Genomic DNA, 27469 nt, shown 5'->3' with positions numbered 1-27469 from the left:
ATGTTAACTAGCTGTTGGGGTGGCCGCTAACTTTGGCCGCAAGACATTCGAAGCAATGTTATACAACATTAAAGAACTATGGATCCCACCCCCCACAGAATCCTGGGAACTGTAGTTTTGTTACAGGTGCTGAGCTACAATTCCCAGAATGCTTTAGCGGTCATTCAAACTCCATCCATTAATATCTATATGAAGCTGCTGGGAGAGATCATCAGGGGGTTTGGGCTGGGTGTTCATCAGTATGCAGATGACACCCAGCTCTACCTCTCCTTAAATCAGAACCAGTGAAGGCGGTGAAGGTCCTGTGTGAGTGTCTGGAGGCGGTTGGAGGATGGATGGCGGCTAACAGATTGAGGTTGAAGTACTGTTTTGGGGGGATAGGGGGCGGGTGTGGAGGACTCCCTGGTCCTGAATGGGGCAACTGTGCTCCTGAAGGACCAGGTGTGCAGCCTGGGAGTCATTTTGGACTCACAGCTGTCCATGGAGGTGCAGGTCAATTCTGTGTCCAGGGCAGCTGTTTACCAGCTCCATCTGGTACGCAGGATGAGACCCTCCCTGTCCGCAGACTGTCTCGCCAGAGTGGTGCATGCTCTGGTTATCTCCCGCTTGGACTACTGCCATGCGCTCTATGTGGGGCTACCTTTGAAGGTGACCCGGAAACTGCAATTAATCCTGAATGCGGCAGCTAGACTGGTGACTGGGATTGGCCGCCGGGACCACATAACACCAGTCCTGAGAGATCTGCATTGGCTCCCAGCAGGTTTCTGAGCACAATTCAAAGTGTTGGTGCTGACCTTTAAAGCCCTAAACGGCCTCGGTCCTGTATACCTGAAGGAGCGTCTCCACCCCCATCGTTCAGCCCGGACACTGAGGTCCAGCTCCAAGGGCCTTCTGGCGGTTCCCTCATTGCGAGAAGTGAGGTTACAGGGAACCAGACAGAGGGCCTTCTTGGTGGTGGCGCCCACACTGTGGAACACCCTCCCTTCAGATGTGAAGGAAATAAGCAGCTATCCTATCTTTAAAAGACATCTGAAGGCGGCCCTTTTCAGGGAAGTTTTTAATATTTAATGCTGTACTGTTTTCAAGACTTGATTGGGACCCGCCCAGAGTGGCTGGGGAAACTCAGCCAGATGGGCGGGGTATAAATAATAAATTGTTGTTGTTGTTATCCACCGCCATGCATTTAAAACAATCTCCCCCACCCCCCTGCAATAATCCTGGGAGCTGTAGTTTGTCAGAGGTGCTGAGGATCTTAACTGGGTGGGGTGAACTATAGTTCCCGCACAATTTATTCACTTTTCTGGAACAGGGGGAGGCACTTGCTGTAAGGGTGCTTTTAAAATTTGGGGGAGTGCATGTTCCCTCTCTCGTGGATCTCTTCGTCTCTCGATAAATAGAGATCTCTCCCAGAAATCATGAAACTAGTATCTGCTTTTCAGTGTATCTGAAGAAGTGTGCATGCACACGAAAGCTCATACCAAGAACTAACTTAGTTGGTCTTTAAGGTGCTACTGGAAGGAATTTTTAAATTTTGCTTTTCCCCTGTTTATTTTGGAGGCGGCGAAGCCTGAAACCGGCGCGCCCTCCTCTCTGCTGCCCCCTAGAGGCCGGAGAGGCGGCGGCGGCGGCCACGTGATTTACGGGAAAAGAAGCGGAGCCGGGAGAAATGGGCGAGGGAGGGCGGGGCAGAAGGAAAGGGGGCGTGGCGAAGCCCAGAGTGGGCGTGGCGAAGCCCAGCTCAGCTGGAAGGCAAAAGCGCTACTCGGTGTGTTTTGCGAAGAGGACTTCGCTGCAGGAGGGAGACTTGGAGATCAGAGGTGGGACATATATATATATCACCTTATATATATAAAAAATAATATTTTCCTCTCCTTTATCATTCAGCTTTCCTGCCTTAATTTTCTCCTGCCGCCTCCCCGAGCGCGTTTACTCGGAAGTAAGCCCCCGTTGAGTCCAGCGGGGCTTTACTCCCGTGCAAAAGTGCTGGCGGAGAATCGCAGCCTTCCTCGCTACTCCGCTGCTGCAGATAAGAGTCTTCGCAGCACCTAAAAGTGCTTTATATAATAACCATTATTCTTGCTATTATTGTTACTGATCGTGCCGTAATCCGGGCGTTGGGAGCCGATTTGATTTGATTTGATTATTTGTCTTACTTTCAAGGAGGCCCATTGCAATCGACGGGGCTTAACGGGAGCCATCGCCAACTTTTAAATTCCGTGGGAGGCGAGGTCTGGATTGCCTTTGCAGTACTGAGCAATCCTGCGCGCCGCTGTTTAATTGTGTTCAGCGAAGCTTTCTGGGCAAGGGAAGGCGCTCGGGTTTGCTCAGTCCCTATGGTGTTGCAAGAATCTCTTTGTTTTCAAAACTATTGCTTTTATTAACAAAACTAACCAAGGAAGAATAAGGAAAAAGAGAGGGGGGCAATGAAGGGATAATAGAGAAGGACACCCTCTGCTGTCAGCCCAGTCTCTTAATCGCAGAGTTCGAATCCTACTTTGGGCAAAATATTCCTGCACTGCCAGGGGTTGGACTAGATGACCCCCTGGGTTCCCTTCCAACTCTATGGTTCTGTGAAAAGGCAATAAATAGCCTGCGATCCATCTGTCTTAATTTAAACATGTTGTCGCACGCCACCCCAATCTCTGCGTGGTGCAAGAGTCCGGGGGTTCCAGGTACACACATATATATATATATACAACCTGAGCCTACGATGGAAGGGTTCACAGCCCTGGCAGATCCCAGAGGATCTTGCTTCCACAGCCTTGGATCCCAGCAGAGATCAGGCATCGATGGCTCACTCACTCTCAGCTGGCCAGCTGCCTTCTGGCACAGCTCTGGCTTTTGCCTTTCTAAGTAACAGACAGTTGAGAGAGGGGGGACCAATCCATTCTCACAGAGCCACTTTCTTTGTTCCCTTAAGGCGCCATACTTAGCAGGCCCTTACCAAGAAACTTCCCCCTGCCCCCCCCGGCTTTTCCAGCCATTGAATCCTTGCCTGGTCCAGGAATTAGGAGGGACTCAGGCTAACCCCCCCAAAAAAAACCCCTCGCAACAATAAAATTCAATTTATGCCATCCAGATGTTCAGACGGCTACCCGCACAAAATGGCCGTTTAGAAGAAATCTGTAATGCGGCACGACTTCAGACTGTTGCGCAAGAAGGGAAGTAATAGTGCCACTGTATTCTGCTCTGGTCAGACCTCACCTGGAGTACTGTGTCCACTTCTGGGCACCACAGTTCAAGATGGACACTGACAAACTGGAACGTGTCCAGAGGAGGGCAACCAAAATGGTCAAAGGCCTGGAAACGATGCCTTATGAGGAACGGCTAAGGGAGCTGGGCATGTTTAGCCTGGAGAAGAGGAGGTGAAGGGGTGATATGATAGCCATGTTCAAATATATAAAAGGATGTCACATAGAGGAGGGAGAAAGGTTGTTTTCTGCTGCTCCAGAGAAGCGGACACGGAGCAATGGATCCAAACTACAAGAAAGAAGATTCCACCTAAACATTAGGAAGAACTTCCTGACAGTAAGAGCTGTTCGACAGTGGAATTTGCTGCCAAGGAGTGTGGTGGAGTCTCCTACTTTGGAGGTCTTTAAGCAGAGGCTTGACAACCCTATGTCAGGAGTGCTCTGATGGTGTTTCCTGCTTGGCAGGGGGTTGGACTCGATGGCCCTTGTGGTCTCTTCCAATTCTATGATTCTAAGGTGATGTGTGTTGGAAGATTCTTTGATGTCCTCGCTTTAAGACGGTTTCCCTTTTCTCCTGCTAGAAGCTGAAGGTGGTTCATGTGGTCATCATCTCCCCCCTCCCTTTTGCGCTTACAACGCCCCTGCGAGGTATTTTAGGCTGAGAGGGGGCGACTGACTCCACTGACCTCCATGTCTGAGGGAGGATTTGAACTTTAGTCTCCCAGGCCTTAGTCCGACGCTCGAACCATTGCACCACCCTGCCTTAGTTTCCTGTTTGCATCTCTCTCATGCTAACTCCTTCCTTCTCTATTTCCTTTTTAATGCACACAACTTGTTTATTTCCTGCAATACTAATATGCTTTAGTCTTTTATTTTCCTTGGCTGTTTTGTCCATCCTCTGGGGGTTTCATTCCTATGTCTCTCGTTCTCCCCGGCTACAGAAAACAAATTTTAAAAACCGCACCATTAAACAGGCCTAAAGTGGTGCGAGATTATTATTAAATGGTGTGTGTGTGCGTGTACACCTGGGGGACGGGATGGCAGTGGTGTAATCGCAGATCCCGAAGGATCTGGTGTTGTCCGCATTATCCGAGCAAACTTTTGTAGATTTGCGGACTGGCCCTTCGCTGGTCTAGGGACGTGGGTGGCGCTGTGGGTTAAACCACGGGGCCTAGGACTTGCCGATCAGAAGGTGAGCGGTTCAAAACCCCGCGACAGGGTGAGCTCCTGTTTCTCGGTCCCTGCTCCTGCCAACCTAGCAGTTCGAAAGCATGTCGAAGTGCAAGTAGATAAATAGGTACCACTCCGGCGGGAAGGTAAACGGCGTTTCCGTGCGCTGCTCTGGTTCGCCAGAAGCGGCTTAGTCCTGCTGGCCACATGACCCGGAAGCTGTACGCCGGCTCCCTCGGCCAATAAAGCGAGATGAGCGCCGCAACCCCAGAGTCGGCCGCGACTGGACCTAATGGTCAGGGGTCCCTTTACCTTTACCTATGCTGGTCTACTCTGAAGCAAGCCCCTTTGAAGACGAATCGGGGAGCTGCTTCGATTGGCATGGGAATCTCTAATTTCAGGGAGGTGAAAGATCCAAAAGCATCTAGAGGACTGCAGTTTGAGGAGCGCAGGGTTGTAGATTTAGGCAGAATCACGAGCTCCCAAAATATGCATAGGGATTAGGCCTGGGCTGTTGCTGTGAGGGACACTAGGAAAACACAATATTGTTATGCCTATTTACAAATGGACAGGTTGAGCCTCGATGGGACGCACACAGTTTAAACGTTCCCAGATTCTCATCCTTCTGGCATCCAGGGACAAAGCGAAAAGGTTGCAGTTCAGAGGTACAGTGGTACCTCAGGTTAAGTACTTAATTCGTTCCGGAAGTCCGTTCTTAACCTGAAACTGTTCTTAACCTGAAGCACCACTAGCTAATGGGGCCTCCTGCTGTTGCCGTGCCGCCGGAGCACGATTTCTGTTCTCACCCTGAAGCAAAGTTCTTAACCTGAAGCACTATTTCTGGGTTAGCGGAGTCTGTAACCTGAAGCGTATGTAACCTGAAGCGTATGTAACCTGAAGCGTATGTAACCTGAAGCGTCTGTAACCTGAGCTACCACTGTAGTAGCACCTGCCTTGCATGCAGAAGAAGGTCCTGGGTTCGAGAAACGCCCTGCCTGAAGCCCTGTAGAGATGTTTCTGCCAGTCAGTGTAGGGTGTAGGCAGAAATTCTGAGCCAGGTAGACAACCAATCTGACCCAGTATAGGGCAGCTTCCTAAATTTCGATGTTTACAAAGCCCCTCTCTCAGTCTGCCTCAAGCCGCCGTCGCAATTCACCCTCCCAGCCGCCCGGATCACATCATCCTTTAGCTTGGGGCGTTGGCGGTGAGAGTTTCGGCGATTTCCCAGCCTCCTAGGAGGCGAGCTATCGACAGCAACCAGTCAGCCTCCCTTAGGACGGTAGCAAACTGGGCGAGTGTGCCAGAATTATTATTAAGGCGGTTGCCAGGATCCATTTACTTTCCCCTTTCTGCTATCATCCCGCCTTGCAGCTATATTTCATTCTGCAATTTGACGTTGTTAATGTAATAACGAAAAGGTTTGTTTTCCACCCGACGGACACGCTTTCTTTTCCAGAAGCCACACACGATGAGACGATAATTGCAAATAGTCTGTGCAGTGTAAGGGAAGCTGTTTTGGAGTCTGTGTGCCTCTTAAGTGTTTCTGAGATGTTTTCCATCTTACGGAGGACTGCAGGAAAGCAGTCTTGTACAGAGTGAGGCCCTTGGGTTCTAGTCCAACCCGCGGCAAGGCCCCATCAGCCCCAGCGAGCGGGGCCAACGGCGCAAGGATCATGGGAGTTGTAGTACAGCAACATCCACAGCAGCCTTTCTCAACCTTGGGGTCCCAGATGTTGTTGAACTACAACTCCCATCACCTCTAGCGAGCAAGGCCAAAGCTCAGGGATGATGGGAGTTGTAGTCTAACAAAATGTGGCTGGACTACAACTCCCGTCCCCTCTAGCGAGCAAGGCCAGAGCTCAGGGATGATGGGAGTTGTAGTCTAACAAAATGTGGCTGGACTACAACTCCCGTCCCCTCTAGCGAGCAAGGCCAGAGCTCAGGGATGATGGGAGTTGTAGTCTAACAAAATGTGGCTGGACTACAACTCCCATCCCCTCTAGCTAGCAAGGCCAGAGCTCAGGGATGATGGGAGTTGTAGTCTAACAAAATGTGGCTGGACTACAACTCCCATCCCCTCTAGCTAGCAAGGCCAGAGCTCAGGGATGATGGGAGTTGTAGTCTAACAAAATGTGGCTGGATTACAACTCCCATCACCTCTAGCGAGCAAGGCCAGAGCTCAGGGATGATGGGAGTTGTAGTCTAACAAAATGTGGCTGGACTACAACTCCCATCACCTCTAGCGAGCAAGGCCAGAGCTCAGGGATGATGGGAGTTGTAGTCTAACAAAATGTGGCTGGACTACAACTCCCATCACCTCTAGCTAGCAAGGCCAGAGCTCAGGGATGATGGGAGTTGTAGTCTAACAAAATGTGGCTGGACTACAACTCCCATCCCCTCTAGCTAGCAAGGCCAGAGCTCAGGGATGATGGGAGTTGTATTCCAACCCACAGGCTGAGAACCGAGGGTCAAAGGCCACGTCTGAGATGTTCCTTCGCTGCCCAGATCTTCAGCTATGGAACTGACCCTTCGCCATTTTTTCCTTTCTCTCTTCTGCTTTTACAGATGCCCTTTTCCCCCAAACAGGCATCTCCTCTTCGAAAGCTCACAGAAGCCTTTTTAAATTTTATTTTGAACGATCAGACTTCCTTGTAGCAGAAGTTCGCACCCGCTGGTTTTTGTCCCGCCCACCCCATTCAAAATGACACAAAACAGTACGAGCAAAAACCATGGGTGTCAGTCAATCGGCACAAAAGCGGTTTCGGTATTACAAGTGTAGCCACGCAACCGGAAAAAGTCGTCGGCTGCAGGGGGCCGTGGCTGTTACAGAGTTAACGCACGAAGTAAATATGAAACAATAGGCCTCGAAAGTGTTTTTGTGGGTTTTGCCACATATCGCATTACAGTGTTGCGTGGGTTTGTCAGCCATGACCAAGTGCCAATTGTTTTGTATGAGCCTCGATTCTTGCGCTCCATTCCCAGAGCTCTTCACAGAGCTACAATTCCCGGCGCCCTCAGCAAACTACAGTTCCCAGGATTCTCTTTTTTGGGGGGGTCCTTTGTGCGGCGTGTACACCGCCTGCATCCCCCCAAATTACTTTTGGCAAGAGCCGTCTTTATTTTATTTTTTACCAAAAAAATTATTGGTTTTCACAATATTATAAACAACCACACAAGACAAACAAACATAAATCATAGCCTTATTGAAAATTACACTTATTAACTTTGTTAAATGACTTCCTCGCTTCCCCTTGGTTGAATTTCATTGCATGTCCTTTTAACGGTTTTCCAAATCCCAATTCTTATGAAATTTAACTTAAACATTAACATCCTTAAATCTTCACCTTATGGAATTAAACATATTAATTCATCACTTAACATAAATAAAATCCTAAGACAATTAAGAATCTGCAAGCTATTTTCAGTTAATTCAACTAAATAATCATTGAATTTATTCCACTCTTCCTGATACTCCTGATACTTTAGGCCTGCTCATCTTGCTGGAACGAGGTACCTTCTTCCATAAAGGTGATTTTTAGAATTTCAAAATGGTGCCATTAAGAGCGGCGGGTTAAAATAGGTGGGTGGGACTTGCGATATCAGGCAGTTGGCAGGCGGCCGCCCCACCCACTAGCCAAAGCCAGGTCCACAGTGGTGGGAACCAATAAGGATTCCAAAAGATCCCCCAACCCAGGCTTCCTCAGCCTCGGCCATCCAGATGTTTTGAGACTACAATTCCCATCATCCCTGACCGCTGGTCTTGCTAGCTAAGGATCATGGGAGTTGTAGTCCAAAAACATCTGGAGGGCCGAGGTTGAGGAAGCCCGTCCCAACCCATGGGTAGGCAAACTAAGGCCCGGGGGCCGGATCTGGCCCAATCGCCTTCTAAATCCGGCCCACAGACGGTCCGGGAATCGGCGTGTTTTTACATGAGTAGAATGTGTCCTTTTATTTAAAATGCATCTCTGGGTTATTTGTGGGATCTGCCTGGTGTTTTTACATGTGTAGAATGTGTGCTTTTATTTAAAATACACCTCTACATTATTTGTGGGCATAGGAATTGGTTCTCCCCCCCCAAAAAAAATATAGTCCGGCCCCCCACAAGGTCTGAGGGACAGTGGACCGGCCCCCTGCTGAAAAAGTTTCCTGCCCCCTGCCCCAACCCTTTATTTTTTTTCAAACGCGGTATCAGAATTAGACTCTCCCCTCACACCTTCCAGGCGATCCCTCCTCCTGATCTCTGTATTCCGTCTCTCCCCCCCCCCCCCCGTCAAGGATGGCGACGTCTCGGCGCGGGGTTCGAAGGACGCGCAAGCTGCGCCAGTGGACCGTGGAGCAGGTGGAAAGCGGTCAGCTCCCGGGGGTGGTCTGGGACGACCCTCCCCACAAGACCATGTTCCGCATCCCGTGGAAACACGCGGGGAAGCAGGAATTCCGGCATGAGGAGGACGCTGGCTTTTTCAAGGTATTGTACCTGCGTTTTGGCGGGTTGGATGACCTTTGAGGGTCCCTCCCCGTCCTGCAGCTCTGTGATTCTGGCACCCACGGGAACGGGGCGGCATTAGTGGGGAAGGCAAAGATTTGCCGGCAGTGTGAAGATTTGTAACTGGCTGACTGACCGAACCCAAAGGGTGCTCATCAATGGTTCCTCTTCATCCTGGAGAAGAGTGACTAGTGGGGTGCCACAGGGTTCTGTCTTGGGCCCGGTCTTATTCAACATCTTTATCAACGACTTGGATGATGGACTCAAGGGCATCCTGATCAAATTTGCAGATGACACCAAACTGGGAGGGGTGGCTAACACCCCAGAGGACAGGATCACACTTCAAAATGACCTTGACAGATTAGAGAACTGGGCCAAAACAAACAAGATGAGCTTTAACAGGGAGAAATGTAAAGTATTGCACTTGGGCAAAAAAAATGAGAGGCACAAATACAAGATGGGGGACACCTGGCTTGAGAGCAGTACATGTGAAAAGGATCTAGGAGTCTTGGTTGACCACAAACTTGACATGAGCCAACAGTGTGACGCGGCAGCTAAAAAAGCCAATGCAATTCTGGGCTGCATCAATAGGAGTACAGCATCTAGATCAAGGGAAGTAATAGTGCCACTGTATTCTGCTCTGGTCAGACCTCACCTGGAGTACTGTGTCCAGTTCTGGGCACCACAGTTCAAGAAGGACACTGACAAACTGGAACGTGTCCAGAGGAGGGCAACCAAAATGGTCAAAGGCCTGGAAACGATGCCTTATGAGGAACGGCTAAGGGAGCTGGGCATGTTTAGCCTGGAGAAGAGGAGGTTAAGGGGTGATATGATAGCCATGTTCAAATATATAAAAGGATGTCACATAGAGGAGGGAGAAAGGTTGTTTTCTGCTGCTCCAGAGAAGCGGACACGGAGCAATGGATCCAAACTACAAGAAAGAAGATTCCACCTAAACATTAGGAAGAACTTCCTGACAGTAAGAGCTGTTCGACAGTGGAATTTGCTGCCCAGGAGTGTGGTGGAATCTCCTACTTTGGAGGTCTTTAAGCAGAGGCTTGACAACCATATGTCAGGAGTGCTCTGATGGTGTTTCCTGCTTGGCAGGGGGTTGGACTCGATGGCCCTTGTGGTCTCTTCCAACTCTATGATTCTATGATTCTATGAAAATTCTCCGCTCCAAGTTCCAGAACTTCTAATAGGATCGGCCAAAGTGCTGCAAAATATCACGCTTCTGAGTTGCGGTTCTCGTCAAGGTTGCAAACCTACGTCCAGCCTGCGCTGTTTTGGACTGTGATGGGGCGTGCTCCCGTCATGGCGGGAGTTGGGTGGGAATCCCCGCAGGTAGAAAGTAAGCCTCTCAGGGAGAAGTGTGGGTTGCAGAGGAGCGTTGTGGTTGAGATGCAGTTGCAAATGTAACAGAACAAAAGGTACGTTATAACACATGTGGTGGACTTGCCCAAAGATTAAAACCTTTTGGGACATGATCCACGACGAAATAAAAAAATTGATAAGGACATCACACACACAAAAAGGCAGAGGCATATCTGCTAGGAATTTTAGATAAAGATATCCCAAAAAATAAAACGTAACTTATTTCTATACGCGACAACAGCGGCAATAATTTTGATTGCTAGCTATTGGAAAGAAGACGGCATCCCAACAAAAAGAGAATGTTTGGGGGAACTTTGCGAGTACCTGGAACTAGCAAAACTGACAGATATAATGAGGAGAAAATCCAAAACTATGGTTATGAAGCAATGGGAGTTCTTAAATGATTATTTACAAAACCAGGGCTCGACTATAAAAATCTGGTTGTGTTTAGAATAATCTTGTGCGCAGTATAAAAAAATACAAAGTGAGACATTAAGGAAATCCAAAGGGAAAATATGAAGAACAGAGGATTTGACGAACGGATTATTAAAAACGCGTGAGGTAAACGGTGGAAGTCTTTTAAAAAACAACAACACTTTTTAAGGTAGATAAGAACAGAATGAAATTATACAATTGAACATAAATATAGATGGGAAACGGCTATGTATAGTGAATACTTATCTACTTTAAAAAAATTTCACATATGATCCTTTTCTTTTACTTCTTTATTTTTTCTTTGTTCTTTTTTCTTTCTTCTGATATCTTTCATTTCACTCCTTTATTGTGAATAGCATTTTGTAGAGGTATAAATAACTGTAAATATGAAAAGAGGCAAAGTATTCTCTAATTTTTTTCCCTTGGTTATATGTATTTTCTTTTTCCTATGTATTTTCTTTTGTTGTAAATATGTATGTTTTCTAATTTGTACTTAATAAAAATTATTTAAAATTATTTAAAAAAAGAGATGCCGTTGCAAGGAGGCTTGACCCTGTGTCTCTCTCTTTCCCAGGCCTGGGCCGTCTTTAAAGGAAAGTACAGGCCGGGCGAGCGCCTTGACCCTGCCACGTGGAAGACGCGCATCCGCTGCGCTTTCTCCAAGAGTCCCGAGTTCGAGGAGGTGCCGGAACGCTCCAAGCTGGGGACCGCTGAGCCCTACAAGGTGTACCGCCTGGTACCGCTGCCCGAGCAGGGACTTGGTAAAGACATTGGCCTCCATTCCCCCCACGTCCTTGAAGTTTCTGTACATTCTGCGCCCCAAAAAAACTGCGTTTCCCTGTGGGGTAATGGGAGGGGGCGCCCCATATAAGCCCCCCTTTTCTCAGAGGAAGGAGATTCATACGCCGTCTAAAGTGGGGGTCCCTCCGCCCCACCGGAGAGGTTTAACAACCGAACCCTCTTCCCAGGGAACGATGGGAGTTTTGGCGCTCCGAGGGGAATGGGGGTCCCCTAATTCTCAGCACCTTTATTGAACTACAGTTCCCAGCGGGGTGGATTAATTTATTAAACCTCACAATAATTTCAGAATTATCTGTCTGTGTATTCCCAATAGTATAACCGGATCAGTGATTTTGGATGTAACTGTAAAAACGACTCTGAAAATTTATTATTCCAAAAAGGAAACATTCATCAGGTTGTAAATATTAAGATGATAACGGCAAGAATGAGTCTTTCTGTAAAAAGGAAAAGACTTAAGTCAAGTCTTACTGACTAGTGATTTAAATCGATTTCAAGGGACCCAGCCCAAACCAAGAAAGCCAAAAGCGCCCAGGCCAGAATCTTCCAACGGGTCCTCAGAGAAGGAGAATGGCGATCCTGATAGCAGCCTCTCTCAGCCTCCAGCCACCGCCTGCAGCTTGAAGATGGTGAGTGCCAAAGGAGCGAAAGGATGAGATGCGATAGGAACACTGGCATCTGGAGATGCCGCCAGGATTCGAACGCGGAACATGCCGCATGCAGAGCAGAGGCTCTGTGCTCCAAACTGCAGACCTCCCCCCAAAAAAAGTGGTTTGCAGTGGTTACAAGCGGAAGGGAACAAAACGCCATGAACACAATAAAATATTGCATATCAATTTATTTATTTATTTTAACCCACATTGCAGAAATTCTGTCATTTGGAATAATGCAGTCAATGAGAATATCAAAGTAAGCCTAGGCAAATGAAGGAATTTCCATTCGAAGTTTAAAACCTCCCAAATCTGTTTCTGGAGGGTTTCGATGGGGGATTAGTGCCACAACCCCCCCCCCAAAATTTTTTTTGCCTCCCAGAGGTTTGTACCCCTCAGACTTCCAGCAGGGTCTCCTCTGATCAATCCCCCCCCCCCGCCATTTCCACTGAAGCAAAATCTCATTATTTTTATTTTTAACTTCCTGGCTGCTATCCCACTCTCCCCCATTCGCAGTCTTCACCCCCCCCCCCTTTATTTCACCTATTCTCTTAGGTCAGCCTTGGCCAACTTGCAATTCCCATAAGCCCCAGACAGCGCTTTGAGCGCAAGATCATAGAATTATAGAGTGGGACTGGGACCTCTGAGGTCATCCAGCCCAACCCCAGCCACGCAGGAATTATTTGCACGACGTGGGGCTCAAACCCGTGACCCTGAGATCAAAAAAGCCCTGTGCTCTGCTGACGGAGATATCCCAGGGGATATGGAAAGATTAGACGTGACTGGGAACATAGGAAGCAGGCCTTTATAATATGTATCGGCAATATTTCTGAAGAGAGGAGCTGGAAAATGCTGTGTTGATATAGGGATAGACGGAGGAGATATATATATATATATATATATATATATATATATATATATATATATATATATATATGCTTTCGTAGATTTTCACGGGTACAGGAATGCAGGTTTTGGTGTCTTCGGGTGTCTTCCCGTGTAAGAGTTGGGGTGTCTAGGCGACGTTTCGACGAGGTCTCACTCGTCATCTTCAGGCTGGTGCTTTCGGCTTCTTGTTACTGGAACAGAGCAGGATCTCAGTGTTTGAGTTCCTATAAATACTGTTGAGGGGGTGTGGTGTATAGCCTCCAACGTTCTGGGCAGAGGGGAAGTTCCCAGGTTAGTATCCCAGGGTATCAAGATATCCCTCAAGTAATTAAGGAACAAGAGAAGAAAAGGCACACTAACCTGGGAACTTCCCCTCTGCCCAGAACGTTGGAGGCTATACACCACACCCCCTCAACAGTATTTATAGGAACTCAAACACTGAGATCCTGCTCTGTTCCAGTAACAAGAAGCCGAAAGCACCAGCCTGAAGATGACGAGTGAGACCTCGTCGAAACGTCGCCTAGACACCCCAACTCTTACACGGGAAGACACCCGAAGACACCAAAACCTGCATATATATATATATATATATATATATATATATATATATACACACACACACACACACAGGTGGCTAGATTACAGTGGTACCTCAGGTTAAGTACTTAATTCGTTCCGGAGGTCCGTACTTAACCTGAAACTGTTCTTAACCTGAAGCACCACTTTAGCTAATGGGGCCTCCTGCTGCTGCCGCACCACCGGAGCACGATTTCTGTTCTCATCCTGAAGCAAAGTTCTTAACCTGAAGCACTATTTCTGGGTTAGTGGAGTCTGTAACCTGAAGCGTATGTAACCCGAGGTACCACTGTATAGACCCCCGGTGTTCTGCATCCCCCTGCTTGAAGCAAATTGTGGTATTAGTGGGGTGCTTGGGTCTGTTTTTAAAAGGACGGGGAACAGTACAGTGGTACCTTGGTTCTCAAACAACTTGGAACCCAAACACTGCAAACCTGGAAGTAAGTGTTCTGGTTTGCGAACTTTTTTCGGAAGCTGAACGTGCTCCGTTTTGAGTGTTACGCTTCCGTTTTGAGCGTTACGCTGAGGTCTGCCTGTTTTTGCTATTTATTTTGCTTTTTTGTTTTTGTGGCTTTCTTGGTTTTGGTTTTGTGACTGTGTGGAACCCAGTTCAGCTACTGACTGATTGATTGTGTGACTGCAGTACAGTGGTACCTCGGGTTACATACGCTTCAGGTCACAGACACTTCAGGTTACAGACTCCGCTAACCCAGAAATAGTACCTCTGGTTAAGAACTTTGCTTCAGGATGAGAACAGAAATCGTGCGGCTGCAGCAGGAGGCCCCATTAGCTAAAGTGGTGCTTCAGGTTAAGAACAGTTTCAGGTTAAGAACAGACCTCTGGAACGAATTAAGTACTTAACCACTGTACATTGATTATTACTTTCATTTTATGGATCAATGGTCTCGTTTGATAGTGAAATTTATGTTAAATGGCTGTTTTAGGGGTTGTTTTCCAACGTCTGGAACGAATTGATCCACTTTGCATTACTTTCTATGGGAAAGCGTGCCTTGGTTTTGGAACGCTTTGGTTTTGGAACGGACTTCCGGAACGGATTAAGTTTGAAAACCAAGGTGCTACTGTATACCACAGTGTGGCGTGTGTGTATGAACACACCTTAATATCTCTTCTTCCCCTCCAGGAATCCAGCTCCACCTTCGAAGCCATCGCTAGCCAGGCCCCAAACGCATTCGCCGCTTTGGTCATCCCAAATGGGGAGATGAAAGCTGAGTCCATGGAGTCAGGTGGGGCAATTCGCATTTCCCTCTGTTTTGTGGCTCTGATCGAGGACATCCCAATTTCTCTCCCTTTTCACCCACACCAGGAGCACATCCCCCTTGTTTCCCGCCCCCCTCAAGGAAGCGATCTGTTCTTAACAAAACCTCACAGAACAGGAGATCTCTTCCGACCTGCTTCCTGGAAAATAATAAGTGTTCGCTCGAACCGAGAGAAGACGTTCGGCCTCTCACTCCGTGGAAAGAAAACAGTGTGCTGAAATCTTTGATGCACCAAAGAAGCACGCATTTAATGCAATGTTTGTACCACTTTAAACAGCTTCCCCCAGAGAATTCTGGGAGCTGTAGTTTGTTCAGGGTGCTCACAGAGCTATAGTTCCCAGAATCCCCTGGGGAGAGAAATTGAGTTTAATAGGTATCGCCCTTCCCAGCTCCTTGCAACAGGAATTATGGAATAGGGCTTACAGACTGGCCTACTTTCCCCCTCCTTTCCCTTAATTGCAGAGGGTCCAGAAAGGTAGGCAATGGATTATGGCACCATTTGTTCATTTCTAAGGTGCTAGTCCTCATTGCTGCTGTCTTAATTCCAGGTGCGTACGGGGAACTGGCTGTGGTGTACATCTGATTACAGGCATTCTCTTCCTCGTTAACATTCTACTTTTTCCAAATATTACCCCCCCACACACATTTTTATTAAATGTTTATTAAAGTTTCATAAACAATCAAAAACTTCAAAATTTAAACATAGAATACAAAAACCAAAAAAAGCTACAAAAATAAGAAAATACAAAAAGACAAAACACATAGAGGTACACAATAGAGAACAGTTAACAGAATAGAGAAAAAGAAGAAAAAACGCCAAAAAAGAAAACAGAAAAAAGATTAGTATTTTCATATCTTATACTTCATTCACTAGTTTCTTGACCTCCTCACACCTCCCTTTTTGTATTCCAGTTCAGATATTTAGTTCAGCAAATCCTTACCCTCTATCATTAAATGTTGCAATTTCAACAAAGCCTGCTTCTCTCTCAAATTTGAAAATGCTTTAAAAAACCAAAAACACACAAGCAAGGAATAATCAGAGCAGTTATGAAGGAATATATAAGCTTGGGAAAATAGGTGATATCAAGTACTGAGGAACTGTGGTGGGCTGTCTAGGTACTAAGACCATTATAATTTCAAATCTTTTTTTCCTCCTTGTTCATAAAAACCCACAGGCGAAGAAGGGCTAGCCATGTTCCTTTGTTTGTAAAAAAATACAAAATAATGCCACATTTGCCAAAAGCAAACGATTTCTACGTAATCTTAAACATGTGTCCATTTCTCAAGTAATTCTGTCCCCCAGTCCTTTCGGTACAAGCAATCTGTAGTTATTGCAAGCCCCCCAAATAGACTACGGTTCCCGGGGACAGTCCCTGGATTTGCAAATCTGTCCCCGGACAAATTCCGTCCCCGGAATGTCCACAGATTTGCAAATTTGTCCCTGGGAAATGTTGCAAATCTGACATCAAGAATCACAAAACAGAGAAACCAGTAGGAGAACACTTCAATCTCCCAGGACATTCTATACAAGATCTCAAAGTAGCTTTTTTACTACAAAGGAATTTCAGAAAAAGACTGGAAAGAGAAGCTGCTGAATTGCAACTCATTACCAAACTTAAAACCATGGAGAGACCTGGTCTGAACAAAGACATTGGATTCTTATCTCATTATACATGACTAAGCCATTTCTCACCTTCTCACCCCTTGCCTTTTCCTGTAAGACCTATTACAGTCGTTAAGAGTCGTCAACAGGCTCATCTCAGCTACCTGCCAATCTCCCATTCCCACCACCCTTCTGAGTAATACCCCTCCCCACCTTCTCACTATATAGAAGGATCTGGCAACTTCTGTTTCAGTGTATCTGAAGAAGTGTGCATGCACACGAAAGCTCATACCAAGAACTAACTTAGTTGGTCTTTAAGGTGCTACTGGAAGGAATTTTTTTATTTTGGCCTGGGAAATGTGGCAGCAGCTGCCTCAGCAGCCCGGAGCCAGCCTGGTAGCGCAGTTGGCTCTGGCTGGCTTCAGGAGCGGCTTGCTGCCGCCGCCACTGCCAAGGGGGAACCAGGGACGTCCAGCGGTTACAGATCTCCTTCTCCCTTTGTTTTGACAGATCGGGGGGGGGGGGAGGCTCAGGAGTTGCAGGCATTGCCCAGCAGGGGCGGAAGGCATGCAGTTTCTCTGCCAGGCAAGGTGCAAAGCCCTTCTTTTGCACCCTGTTAAAAAACTGGGCAATGGCCGGCCGACTGCAACTCCCAAACCTCCCCTCATCAGACAAAACAAAGGGGGAAGGTACACCACAAAGAACTCATAACCCACCTGCTCTCAGCAGCCAGAAACACCATAACCAGACACTGGAGAGACCTGTCAGGAGCAGGCATGGACCAATGGTCCCAAATAGTATGGGAAACAGCCCTGCTAGAAAAATTAACTAACAAACTGAAACTGACACGGGGACAAACAGAAGAAGACGCCTTCACCCCGGTATGGCTCCCCTTTATCACATACACAGCCCAACAGGACAGTGACAATAATCCACCAACAGCATACAAATCAATATGGCTAACCTGATCCAAAACACCCACCCACCTCACCCACACACGAAAACAAAGATCAACACAGCCCATCACAAGCAAACAATCACACCCCAGGCCAACCCCAACCTCTCTCACCACCAAAGGAACACAAGTGAACAACACAAGCAACGCTGACACCAAACTCTACATACATTAAGCATAATAGAAACACCGCCACCCGACCCCACCCCCATCCATCCTCCCTCTCTCATCCCCCCCTTTCTTTTTTCTTTTTTCTTTTCTTCTCCCCTAATGCCTCAACAAATGAAACGGATTTGTAAAAATGTTACATAAAAAAAAACGAGGCACTACACTTCTGTAAAACAAGGAAATCCTGAATAAAAGATAAAAAAAAACAAAGGGGGAAGGGGGCAGGAGATCGGGGGAGGATCAGGTGTCACGGGCGGACAGCCACTTTTTGCCCAGTTTTTTTAAAAACTCAGAGCTTCACAGGGTGCCAAAGAAGGGCTTTTCGCCTTTATACAATATGCATGTGTGCTTGGGCCCAGGGTCTTTTGCCTGAGCATCCCCACTCCTGACTCCCTGTTGCTACTCAGCTTAAAAAAAAAAAAAAAAGTGTTCCCGGATTCATTGAAAAAAATCTGGCAACCATAAAATAGACACTGCCATTGATTCCAGAAAAATGTGTCAACTGGGGCCATTGAACGCTCCTGTCCCCGTGGTGTGGTCCCCGTGGTGTGGGCATCTCGGCATGGGGGAAGACCATTTTTGTGTCAATGTCTTAGGAAATGATTCCTTTGTTCTGTGGAAAGCCTGGTTCCTCATTTCCTCTCTTTTCTGCTTCTTTACACTAGCGCTGGCTGTGAATGATATTGCTGCCTTCCACCAGAAGCCAGAAGCCGACCAAGCTGTGCCCATTTCAGAGAATGTTAGAGGTGAGATGACGGAAGCTGGTGGCTTAGCTGTGCAGCTGCCTTGGAAAGGGTCTGTAAGAAGGCACAGGGCTCCGTTCTTGTAATAATCACATTGTATGCAATATTAGCCTGCTCCTTCAATTCCCTGTGCTTTTAAAAATGTTGATCATTGTTTTTTAAAATGATATTGAGAACCGCTGCAATAGAGTTCCAGGCATGGCCAAACTTGGCCCTCCAGATGTTTTGGACAACTCCCATCATCCCTAGCTAACAGGACCGGTGGTCATGGATGATGGTAATTGTAGTCCCAAAACATCTGGAGGGTCAAGTTTAGCCATGCCTGCGACGGTCTCTGAATCTATGTGATAAATAATATTTTACTTCAGTGTGTCGGGGGTTAACTCCTCCTGCTTTTATTGGAGGCGGGGCTATGCAAATGATGTTGTGGGCAGTTCCCTTCAGTGGGATGAGTACTGTTTTTTAGGGGCAGGGGGTGGGTGGGTGTGGAGGACTTCCCTAGTCCTGAATGGGGTAACTGTGCCCCTGAAGGACCAGGTATGCAGCCTGGGAGTCATTTTGGACTCACTGCTGTCCATGGAGGCGCAGGTCAATTCTGTGTCCAGGGCAGCTGTCTACCAGCTCCATCTGGTACGCAGGATGAGACCCTATCTGCCCACAGACTGTCTGGCCAGAGTGGTGCATGCTCTGGTTATCTCCCGCTTGGACTACTGTAATGTGCTCTACGTGGGGCTACCTTTGAAGGTGGCCCGGAAACTACAACTAACCCAGAATGCGGCAGCTAAACTGGTGACTGGGAGCGGCTGGCGAGACCACATAACACCAGTCCTGAAAGACCTACATTGGCTCCCAGGATGTTTTCAAGCACAATTCAAAGTGTTGGTGCTGACCTTGAAAGCCCTAAACAGCCTTGGCCCAGTATACCTGAAGGAGCGTCTTCACCCCCATCGTTCATCCTGGACACTGAGGTCCAGCTCCAAGGCCCTTCTGGCGGTTCCCTCCCTGTGAGAAGCCAAGTTACAGGGAACCAGGCAGAGGGAATTCTTGGTAGTGGCGCCCTCCCTGTGGAACGCTCTCCCGTCAGGTGTCAAGGAAACAAACAATTATCTGACTTTTAGAAGACACCTGAAGGCAGCCCTATTTAGGGAAGCTCTTAATATTTGATGTTTTATCGTGTTTTTAATATTCTATTGGGAGCTGCCTAGAGTGGCTGGGGAAACCCAGCCAGATGGGCGGGGTATTATTATTATTATTATTATTATTATTATCCTCTTACGGATTCTACCCTCACAGAAACAGGCCGGGTGGGAAAGGCCCCGGGGATATTATGCAGACTGACACCCCCCCCCAAAACCCCTATAACAGCTTTCATAATCCTTATTATCCGTACGCATCCTGTTTGGGGAGGCAGTAGCTGACCCTCTCAATTTCCTTCTTCTCGTCTCCCAGGCAGTCCAGGGAACTTCTTCGTCATCCTGTCCATCTCCTACGGTGGCAAGGAGGTCCTGAAAGAGTTGCTGCCGGAGGGAGAGTTCCTGGTCACTTCCGCTCCAGCCCCTCTGGGAACGTCCGGCAACAGCATGCTCCGGGTCGTGCTGCCGCCCGCCTCCAGTCTCGAGGACGCCCAGAAGGAGGCCAACGTCCGCCGGCTGCTGAAGGACCTGGAGAAGGGTGTCATGGCGGCCAGCAACGCGGAGGGGATTTTCGTTCAGTGCCGGGGACGAGCCAGCATCTTCTTGCGTGGTCCGGGGGGCACCCAGCCCCACAGGAAGCTGCCCAGCAACGCCTTCCTTCAGTTGTTCAGCACCAAGGCATTTAAGTCAGGTGAGGCTGAGCCAAAGGCATAGCTGTCAACCGTCGCTTATTTGGCGGGAAAGTCCCTTATCCCAGCGCCGTGTCCCGCTGCTGTCCCTTATTGATGATGTCCCTTAAATGTCCCGGGTTTCAAAGGAAGCAGCTCCTCTCCCTCCCTCCCTGCCGGCCAGGGAAGAGGAAGGCTCCAACTGTGTTGCTTGGCTGCGTTGCTCACCCAATAAGGAGTCTGAGAACGACGGGGGGTGGAGCTTGCATGCCTTGTGCCGATCAAATCGGCCGCGTTGCCTGGGGACTCGCCTTTGCTCAGCGCTTCCCAGCGGAGAGGTGACGGTGGTTTTCCTTGCTGCATCCCCTTTGCCGGGTTGCTGCGCTGTGGGAACCACCGCTTGAGGCTTCGTTTGGCTGCTGGCTGGGCTTTCTGCCTTTGGCTTGGAGGGGCTCAGAAGTTGAACATACCTGTGCCCGCAAAATCCCTTATTTTGGCTTCTGATCCCTTATTTTTGAGGCTGCTGGTCCCTTATTTTCAAAACTGTAAGTTGACAGCTATGGTTGCAGCACACCTGACCCCCATCTCCCTGGGGCTGATGGGGTCTGGAGACCCATGGCGCAAGGAGGGACATGGTTTCCCCACCTCTTCTCTTGCAGAAGGTGCTCCATATGTCTCGGGAGATGACAGAGGAGTGCGCCTTTGGGGGTGAAGTTCAGCCATAGCTGTCAACTTACAGATTTGAAAATCAGGGACCAGCAGCCTCGAAAATAAGGGATCAGAAGCCAAAATAAGGGATTTTCTAGGCACAGGTATGTTCAACTTCTGAGCCCCCCAGAGCCAAAGGCAGAAAGCCCAGCCAGCAGCCAAACGAAGCCTCAAGAGGTGGTTCCCATAGCGCAGCAACCCGGCAAAGGGGACGAAGCAAGGAAAACCGCCGTCACCTCTCCGCTGGGAAGCGCTGAGCAAAGGCGAGTCCCCAGGCAACGCGGCCGATTTGATCGGCACAAGGCATGCAAGCTCCACCCCCCAGTCATTCTTAGACTCCTTATTGGGTGAGCAACGCAGCCAAGCAACACAGCTGGAGCCTCCCTCCTCCCTGGCCGGCAAGAAGGGAGGGAGAAGAGCTGCTTCCTTTGAAACCCAGGAAATTTAAGGGACATCATCAATAAGGGACAGCAGCGGGACACGGCACTGGGATAAGGGAGTTTCCCGCCAAATAAGGGACGGTTGACAGCTATGGGGTGAAGTCAAACCATTGGAGAGTCGCAGCACCTCCTGTGGCCGTAGAGGCCGATACGGGCAAGACGTGTTTTGTTGCAGCTGGGGCAGAGGAAGGCATCCGGTTGTGCTGCGACAGCAGATGCACCCCGGTATTTCTTCTCCTCCCGGGGTCATTCCTCCTCTGGTCACTGATGTATGGATGCACGACCTGACGGCCTGTCTCCACGCCCGGCAGTTGTCTGCAAGGGGTACCTGAAGGAGCGTCTCCATCCCCATCATTCAGCCTGGATGCTGAGGACCAGCTCCGAGGGCCTTCTGGCGGTTCCCTCCCTGTGAGATGTGAGGCTACAGGAAACCAGGCAGAGGGCCTTCTCGGTGGTGGCGCCCGCCCTGTGGAACACCCTCCCGCCAGATGTCAAGGAGATAAGCAACTACCTGACTTTTAGAAGACATCTGATAATTGAGACATAGATATAGCTATATCTGAACTTTCATGCATATCAGTGAATATCTTGACCCTTCTCCACGAGAATAACTGTTTTCTTGGCCGTTTTCATATGTCGTGAAGGCTGAAATTTCATTTCGATGGAGCCAAAACACAATCCATCCTGTAGATTTAAATATCTGTCCACGGTCGCCTCATAATGCACATTCCTTTGTAAGAAAATAAGAAATAACGCAAAACTATTATTGCAGGCAAAAAAAGAAATCAATGTGTGTGTGGGGGGGTGACAAGAATTTTTCCACACCGGATACCGCCTGACCTTCTTAAGCCTCTGGCCGTAATATGTCTATTGCCGTATTCATTTGACAAAGCCCGATTTGGTTCTGGTGCTTCCTGCTGCATCATGCCGCTCTCTTTTCGTTTTCCGCCAACAGCACTGCAGGAATACTCCCTGGGCCGTGGGCCTAAGCCTGAACACCAAGTCACTCTCTGTGTCGGGGAGGAATTGGGGCAAGACTGCGTGGACAGCAAGAAAATCGTCATCCAGGTGAGATTCATTAAGTGTCGGCAAGGCGGACGCACATTGTTCAGTTCAAAGTGTTGGTGCTGACCTTTAAAGCCCTAAACGGCCTCGGTCCCGTATACGCGAAGGAGCGTCTCCACCCCCATTGTTCAGCCCGGACACTGAGGTCAAGCTCCGAGGGCCTTCTGGCGGTTCCCTCATTGCAAGAAGTGAGGTTGCAGGGAACCAGGCAGAGGGCCTTCTCGGTGGTGGCACCTGCCCTGTGGAATGCCCTCCCTTCAGATGTGAAGGAAATAAGCAGCTATCTTATCTTTAAAAGACATCTGAAGGCAGCCCTGTTTAGGGAAGTTTTTAATATTTAATGCTGTGTTGTTTTTAACGCTCAATTGTGAGTTGCCCAGAGTGTCTGGGGGAACCCAGCCAGATGTTCGGAGTATAAATAAATAATAAATAAATAAATTATTATTATTATTATTATTATTATTATTATTATTATTATTATTAGTTGGGAAGAAGCCTGCCAAGGGTGGAGACACAAGACATGCCATGCAGAGAATGTAAGAAATAAATGCACATTGGGCAAACAATGCTAGGGAGAAGGGCGGAAACACATTGCGAGTGCAGGGGAGGGGGCACCGGACGCCGAAGTAAACCTATTTATTCTGCCAGTTTTCTAAGCATTGGGGGCAGAGGCTCATTCTGCGTAGTGTATGGGGAAATCACAGCAGAGACGCAAGCTGGGTAGATGGAACAGACACGCGTTATGGCCTCCGGGATGTGGATAAGTCGTATTTGGAGGAAATCACAGCATGGGTAGTAGGCAGAAATTGGAGCGGAACAGGATTCAAGACCAGCATGCGCAGTCGATCGTGGCGCAAGACATGCTGGTAAACGGCGGCGGGTTTTGAGAAGCAAGTGATGGGAAGGACGCTGGTCAAAACGGTGAACGGCCTATGCAGTCGCTCAAAATTTCTAGAGTCATTTCAGCGGTTGATTTCCCCCTCTTCTCCGCCCGCAGATGGAGCAGGTATTTGCCTCGGCTGCAGTCTCTCCTCCCGTGGTCCAAGCAGCTGCTCCCCAAGTCCTCTTGGTCGTTTCGGATGGCTCCGCTGGGAAATGGGATCCTTCTGGGGCACCCGAATGCTGAAATCACCTGTCCTGTCCCTCTGATTTTGGGAGCTGCTGACCCGCTTGTGGTACAGACCCATCCGGGGTCTTGAACAGTTCCTCGGAGCGGCACTTCCTACTTCCTGCCTTATTCTCTCGGGCGGGACTTCCTACTTTACTCATTCCTGCACGTCGGAACAACTTCTACCTGTGAACATGGCATTATGTAGAAAAAGTGTGAAACACTAGAGCAGAAACCCTGGTGGGAATTATTTCCTGGCGATATCCTGAGATGAGAGTGAGGGCTTTTCCTCTCCTAATTAGCAGCGATAAGCTCCTCCTCCCCCTCCTTTTCCCAGCTGAGGAATGGCTGGGAAGTAATACAAAACCTTGTGGGGAAAAAACCCTTTTTTTGGCCTCCCTCATTCCCTTGCCTACTGAGCTCATGCCTTCTTGCACTCTATTAGTATCTTGGAAAATGTGAGCTTAGACTGTCTTTCACGCTTGCTGTGTGGATCTGAAGATATTTGTTTAAATAATAAAGTTTTATTGGAAATGGATGCTGGAATCTGGTGTGGGAGTTTTGAATCATGTGGCAGAGAATCCCACAGGTTTCACGTTTTGTGAGGTAGTGTTTTTTTCTTTATTTTTTGTCTGCTTGAATCCTGACTTTCAGATAATCCTGATCCATAGCTATAGGCACCTTAAAAAGCCATTTTATCCAGAATGCAACCAGAGGTGGGGCCCCTAGACAGATTCCATTGTGTTCTCAAGTAACACATCCCAGGGAACACTCTCATAGGCATCCATTAAGCATTTTCCTTTCACGGAATTGAACTCTGCAGCCTTTTCCCAAAATTCAAAAACGATAATGGAAATCCACTTAAAACAAACAGAATCCTTGGGGTTTCTTCTTTCTATCTCTTGCTTTTCAGTATTGATCTGGGCGTTTACTGCTTTGAGTTTTCACAGTGTGCATGCCAGGAACAGGCGTAAGTGGTTAATTTTGTTTCTGAAATGGTTCTCTCCCCCCCCCCCCATTTGTTCCTCTCTTTTACTATGTTCTTGTCATTTTTTTATATGCTGTCTCTGTTGGAAATACGAGGAAAGGTTCTTTACAAAAAGAGAGAGACCATCCTCTTCTCCAGAGATAGCCCAAAAAGCTGTAGTTACTCTTTTGAGACCTTGGAAGTTTTCACAATAGGAAGTGAAAGTGAAGTTTTCACAATGGGAAGTTAATTCAGTTCCCACATCAAAAAAGCAAATACCTACCCCAAGATCCATGACCAAATTGACCAGTTACACCCCTTAGTCCTAATAATCCTTCACTTGGAAGCACATTTCATTCAGTTTGGTCAGATTCTATGTAAAGGGCTCCCTAAAAAACGAGTATGATTCTGTGTTACGTAACTCTGGCGCTGGTCTCTTCTAAGCCTCACATGTGGTTGATGAGTCACGATGATTTTCCCTGTGGTTTCCCGGAACCGATACTCTGCTTGTTTGCTGATTCATGCATGTGTGCTCATCAGTCATCTACAGCTGCAAAAGCTGTTCAGTGGGAATAACCAGTTTACTCTTGAAATAAAAAAAAGTAAGGTCTTATATATATAATAAATGTTCATAAATGTACCAAGCAAACACGTACATAAATATATATACCACTTGTCTGAAGCAGCACAGGAAAACGGCCGTGAAACCATTTTGACTCCCAAACTGACCAAATGATTTCTCGGCAAGGTCAAGGAAAATGGAAAAGCCTCCCCATTGTCTTTTCATTCACAAATCCTGTCTTAAGGGTATATCTGTGTATGAATAGGGTGAGCCTGTGACCTGGCTCAGGAACTAAGTAGTTATCATTACAAAATACTAGCCAAGCTCCCCAAGGTATCTAATCAAGTAAGCATTAGTAGGTAACCTGCCAGACAGAAGGTAAACAACGCACTCAGATTTCTGTTGTGGACTGCCCTTTCTGTGATGTACCGTATTTTTCGCTCCATAGGACGCACCGGCCCATAGGACGCACCTAGTTTTTTTTGGGGGGGGGGAATAAAGAAAAAAAATTATTTCCCCCCCAGCCCGAGCTTCCCCCGACCCCAGAACAGGCAGCTCTCTGCAAGCCTTGGGAGACCGGCGCGACTTCCCGCTGGGCTCCCACGGCTTGCGGATATCTGCCTGAAGCCCAAACCAGGTTGGGGAACAGCGGGATGGCGGCGCTCCTCCCCGCCGCCAGCCTTCAGACCAGGTCAGGGGACAGCGGGAAGGCACGCTGCACCTCCCTGCTGTCCCCCGAGCTTGTGGGGCTGGCAGCGGGGAGAAGCCTTCAAACCAGGTCGGGGAACCGAAGCCTGGGGCGCGCTGCCGCCCGCAAGCCTTGCAAGCCCGCGGGAACTCCCACCGGGCTTGCAAGGCTTGCGGATAGCTTCCTGAAGCCTGGAGAGTGAGAGGGGTCGATGCGCACCGACCCCTCTCGCTCTCCAGGCTTCAGCGAAAGCCTGCATTCGCCCCATAGGACGCACATACATTTCCCCTTCATTTTTGGAGGGGAAAAAGTGCGTCCTATAGGGCGAAAAATACGGTAGGTATGATGTGTCTGGGGGTGGTCTTGGACTCCAGGGCTGGCAATTTAAAATGTATATATAAGGGCGGGCACACCTGGGTTCTGGGTCCTCCTCCTGCGTGTGAAGGGGACACCCTGTTGCAACCGTTCGATAAAGATCAGGCTTACTAGCTGCTTTGCTTCTCAATAATCTCTGGTTGGCGTCTGTTATTTTCTCCGACCGATGGGGAACCTGCAAAGGACTCTATAAGAGCTCTTGTGTCCCCCATAAGGGAATAAGGGCAGATTTTCGTTTATTACACTCTCATTGCTACCCCAGGCTTCCAGTGTTTTGTGTCTCCCACCATTTAAAAAAAAAAACAAAAAAAAAAAAACAATTGGGATCCTAAGTGTGTCAGCGATTTTTGTTTCAGATAAGAAGAACTCTGCTGGATCAAGACCAAAAGCCTATCTATTCTGGCGTCCTGTTCTCCATAGCGTCCAAGCGGGACGTCTGCAAACAGGACTTGAGGGCTGAAGTTGTATTTCTTATTTATCTGGGGTATTTTCATTCCAGTCTAGCCGGAAAAGGTTTCCACAACATGTTGTTGTTGTTTAGTCGTTTAGTTGTGTCCGACTCTTCGTGACCCCCTGGACCAGAGCATGCCAGGCCCTCCTGTCTTCCACTGCCTCCCGCAGTTTCGTCAAACTCATGCTGGTCTCTTCCAGAACACTGTCCAACCATCTCGTCCTCTGTCCTCCCCTTCTCCTTGTGCCCTCCATCTTTCCCAACATCAGGGTCTTTTCCAGGGAGTCTTCTCTTCTCATGAGGAGGCCAAAGTCCTGGAGCCTCAGCTTCAGGATCTGTCCTTCCAGTGAGCACTCAGGGCTGATTTCCTTCCGAACGGAGAGGTTTGATCTTCTTGCCGTCCATGGGACTCTCAAGAGTCTCCTCCAGCACCAGAATTCAAAAGCATCCATTCTTCAGAGATCAGCCTTCTTTATGGTCCAGCTCTCACTTCCATACATCACTACTGGGAAAAGCATAGCTTTAACTAGACGGACCTTTGTTGGCAAGGTGACGTCTCTGCTTTTTAAGATGCTGTCTAGGTTTGTCATTGCAAAACATACAGTCGCTTAAAACGATAACCCAAAAGGCAAGGCACAAAAGGAAAACAGGATGGGGAGGGAATTGTAGAGTTGGAAGGGACCCTGGGGGTCATCTAGTCCAACCCCCTAAAATGCAAGAAGTGGGGGGGAGAGAGGAAGAACCAGTTCCTAAAGTTATAAACAGAGGTCTGTATGATGGACAAGCACTTTCAGGAGAGGATTTGCTCTCAGCAGAGTGAATGGGCCCTCCTTCCCACCTCTCCGGCTGCTGCAGTTTTTTCGTTTTTTGGCAAGGCCAGGAGCGCAGTGCAAAAAGCCACCTGGCCATTAGAACAATCTGTACCTAATAACTTGAAACCCAGTTTGCTTGTTTCCTCCTCCCTCTCAATCCATTGTCCTTTTGTGTTTGAGA

At 48.2% G+C, this 27469-nt stretch overlaps 1 protein-coding gene across 1 annotated transcript; it reads left to right on the top strand.

The window, feature by feature from the left end:
- The first annotated feature begins 1700 nt into the window (after positions 1–1700).
- On the top strand, positions 1701–23971 carry IRF9 (interferon regulatory factor 9). The gene is made up of 9 exons (XM_083472740.1): positions 1701–1817; positions 8637–8826; positions 11228–11414; positions 11950–12080; positions 14707–14809; positions 18234–18314; positions 19761–20135; positions 22216–22328; positions 23323–23971. Exons 2-9 carry the CDS (start codon positions 8638–8640, stop codon positions 23449–23451), a joined length of 1308 nt encoding a protein of 435 aa, XP_083328866.1. The 5' UTR covers positions 1701–1817; position 8637; the 3' UTR covers positions 23452–23971.
- The last annotated feature ends 3498 nt before the right edge of the window (positions 23972–27469 follow it).

Source organism: Podarcis liolepis, assembly GCF_965112155.1.
Source record: "Podarcis liolepis genome assembly, chromosome: 13".
Classification (NCBI taxonomy): Eukaryota; Metazoa; Chordata; class Lepidosauria; order Squamata; family Lacertidae; genus Podarcis; species Podarcis liolepis.
The sequence above is the reverse complement of the archived record's forward strand: the minus strand, read 5'-3'. Positions and strand labels throughout refer to the sequence as shown.

Bases quoted from the DNA above. Each gene is read 5' to 3' on its own strand.
- IRF9 (XM_083472740.1), top strand. From the start codon at position 8,638: ATGGCGACGTCTCGGCGCGGGGTTCGAAGGACGCGCAAGCTGCGCCAG. The intron at 12,081-14,706 runs GTGAGTGCCAAA...CTTCCCCTCCAG, and splicing joins CCGCCTGCAGCTTGAAGATG to GAATCCAGCTCCACCTTCGA. The intron at 20,136-22,215 runs GTGAGGCTGAGC...TTCCGCCAACAG, and splicing joins CACCAAGGCATTTAAGTCAG to CACTGCAGGAATACTCCCTG.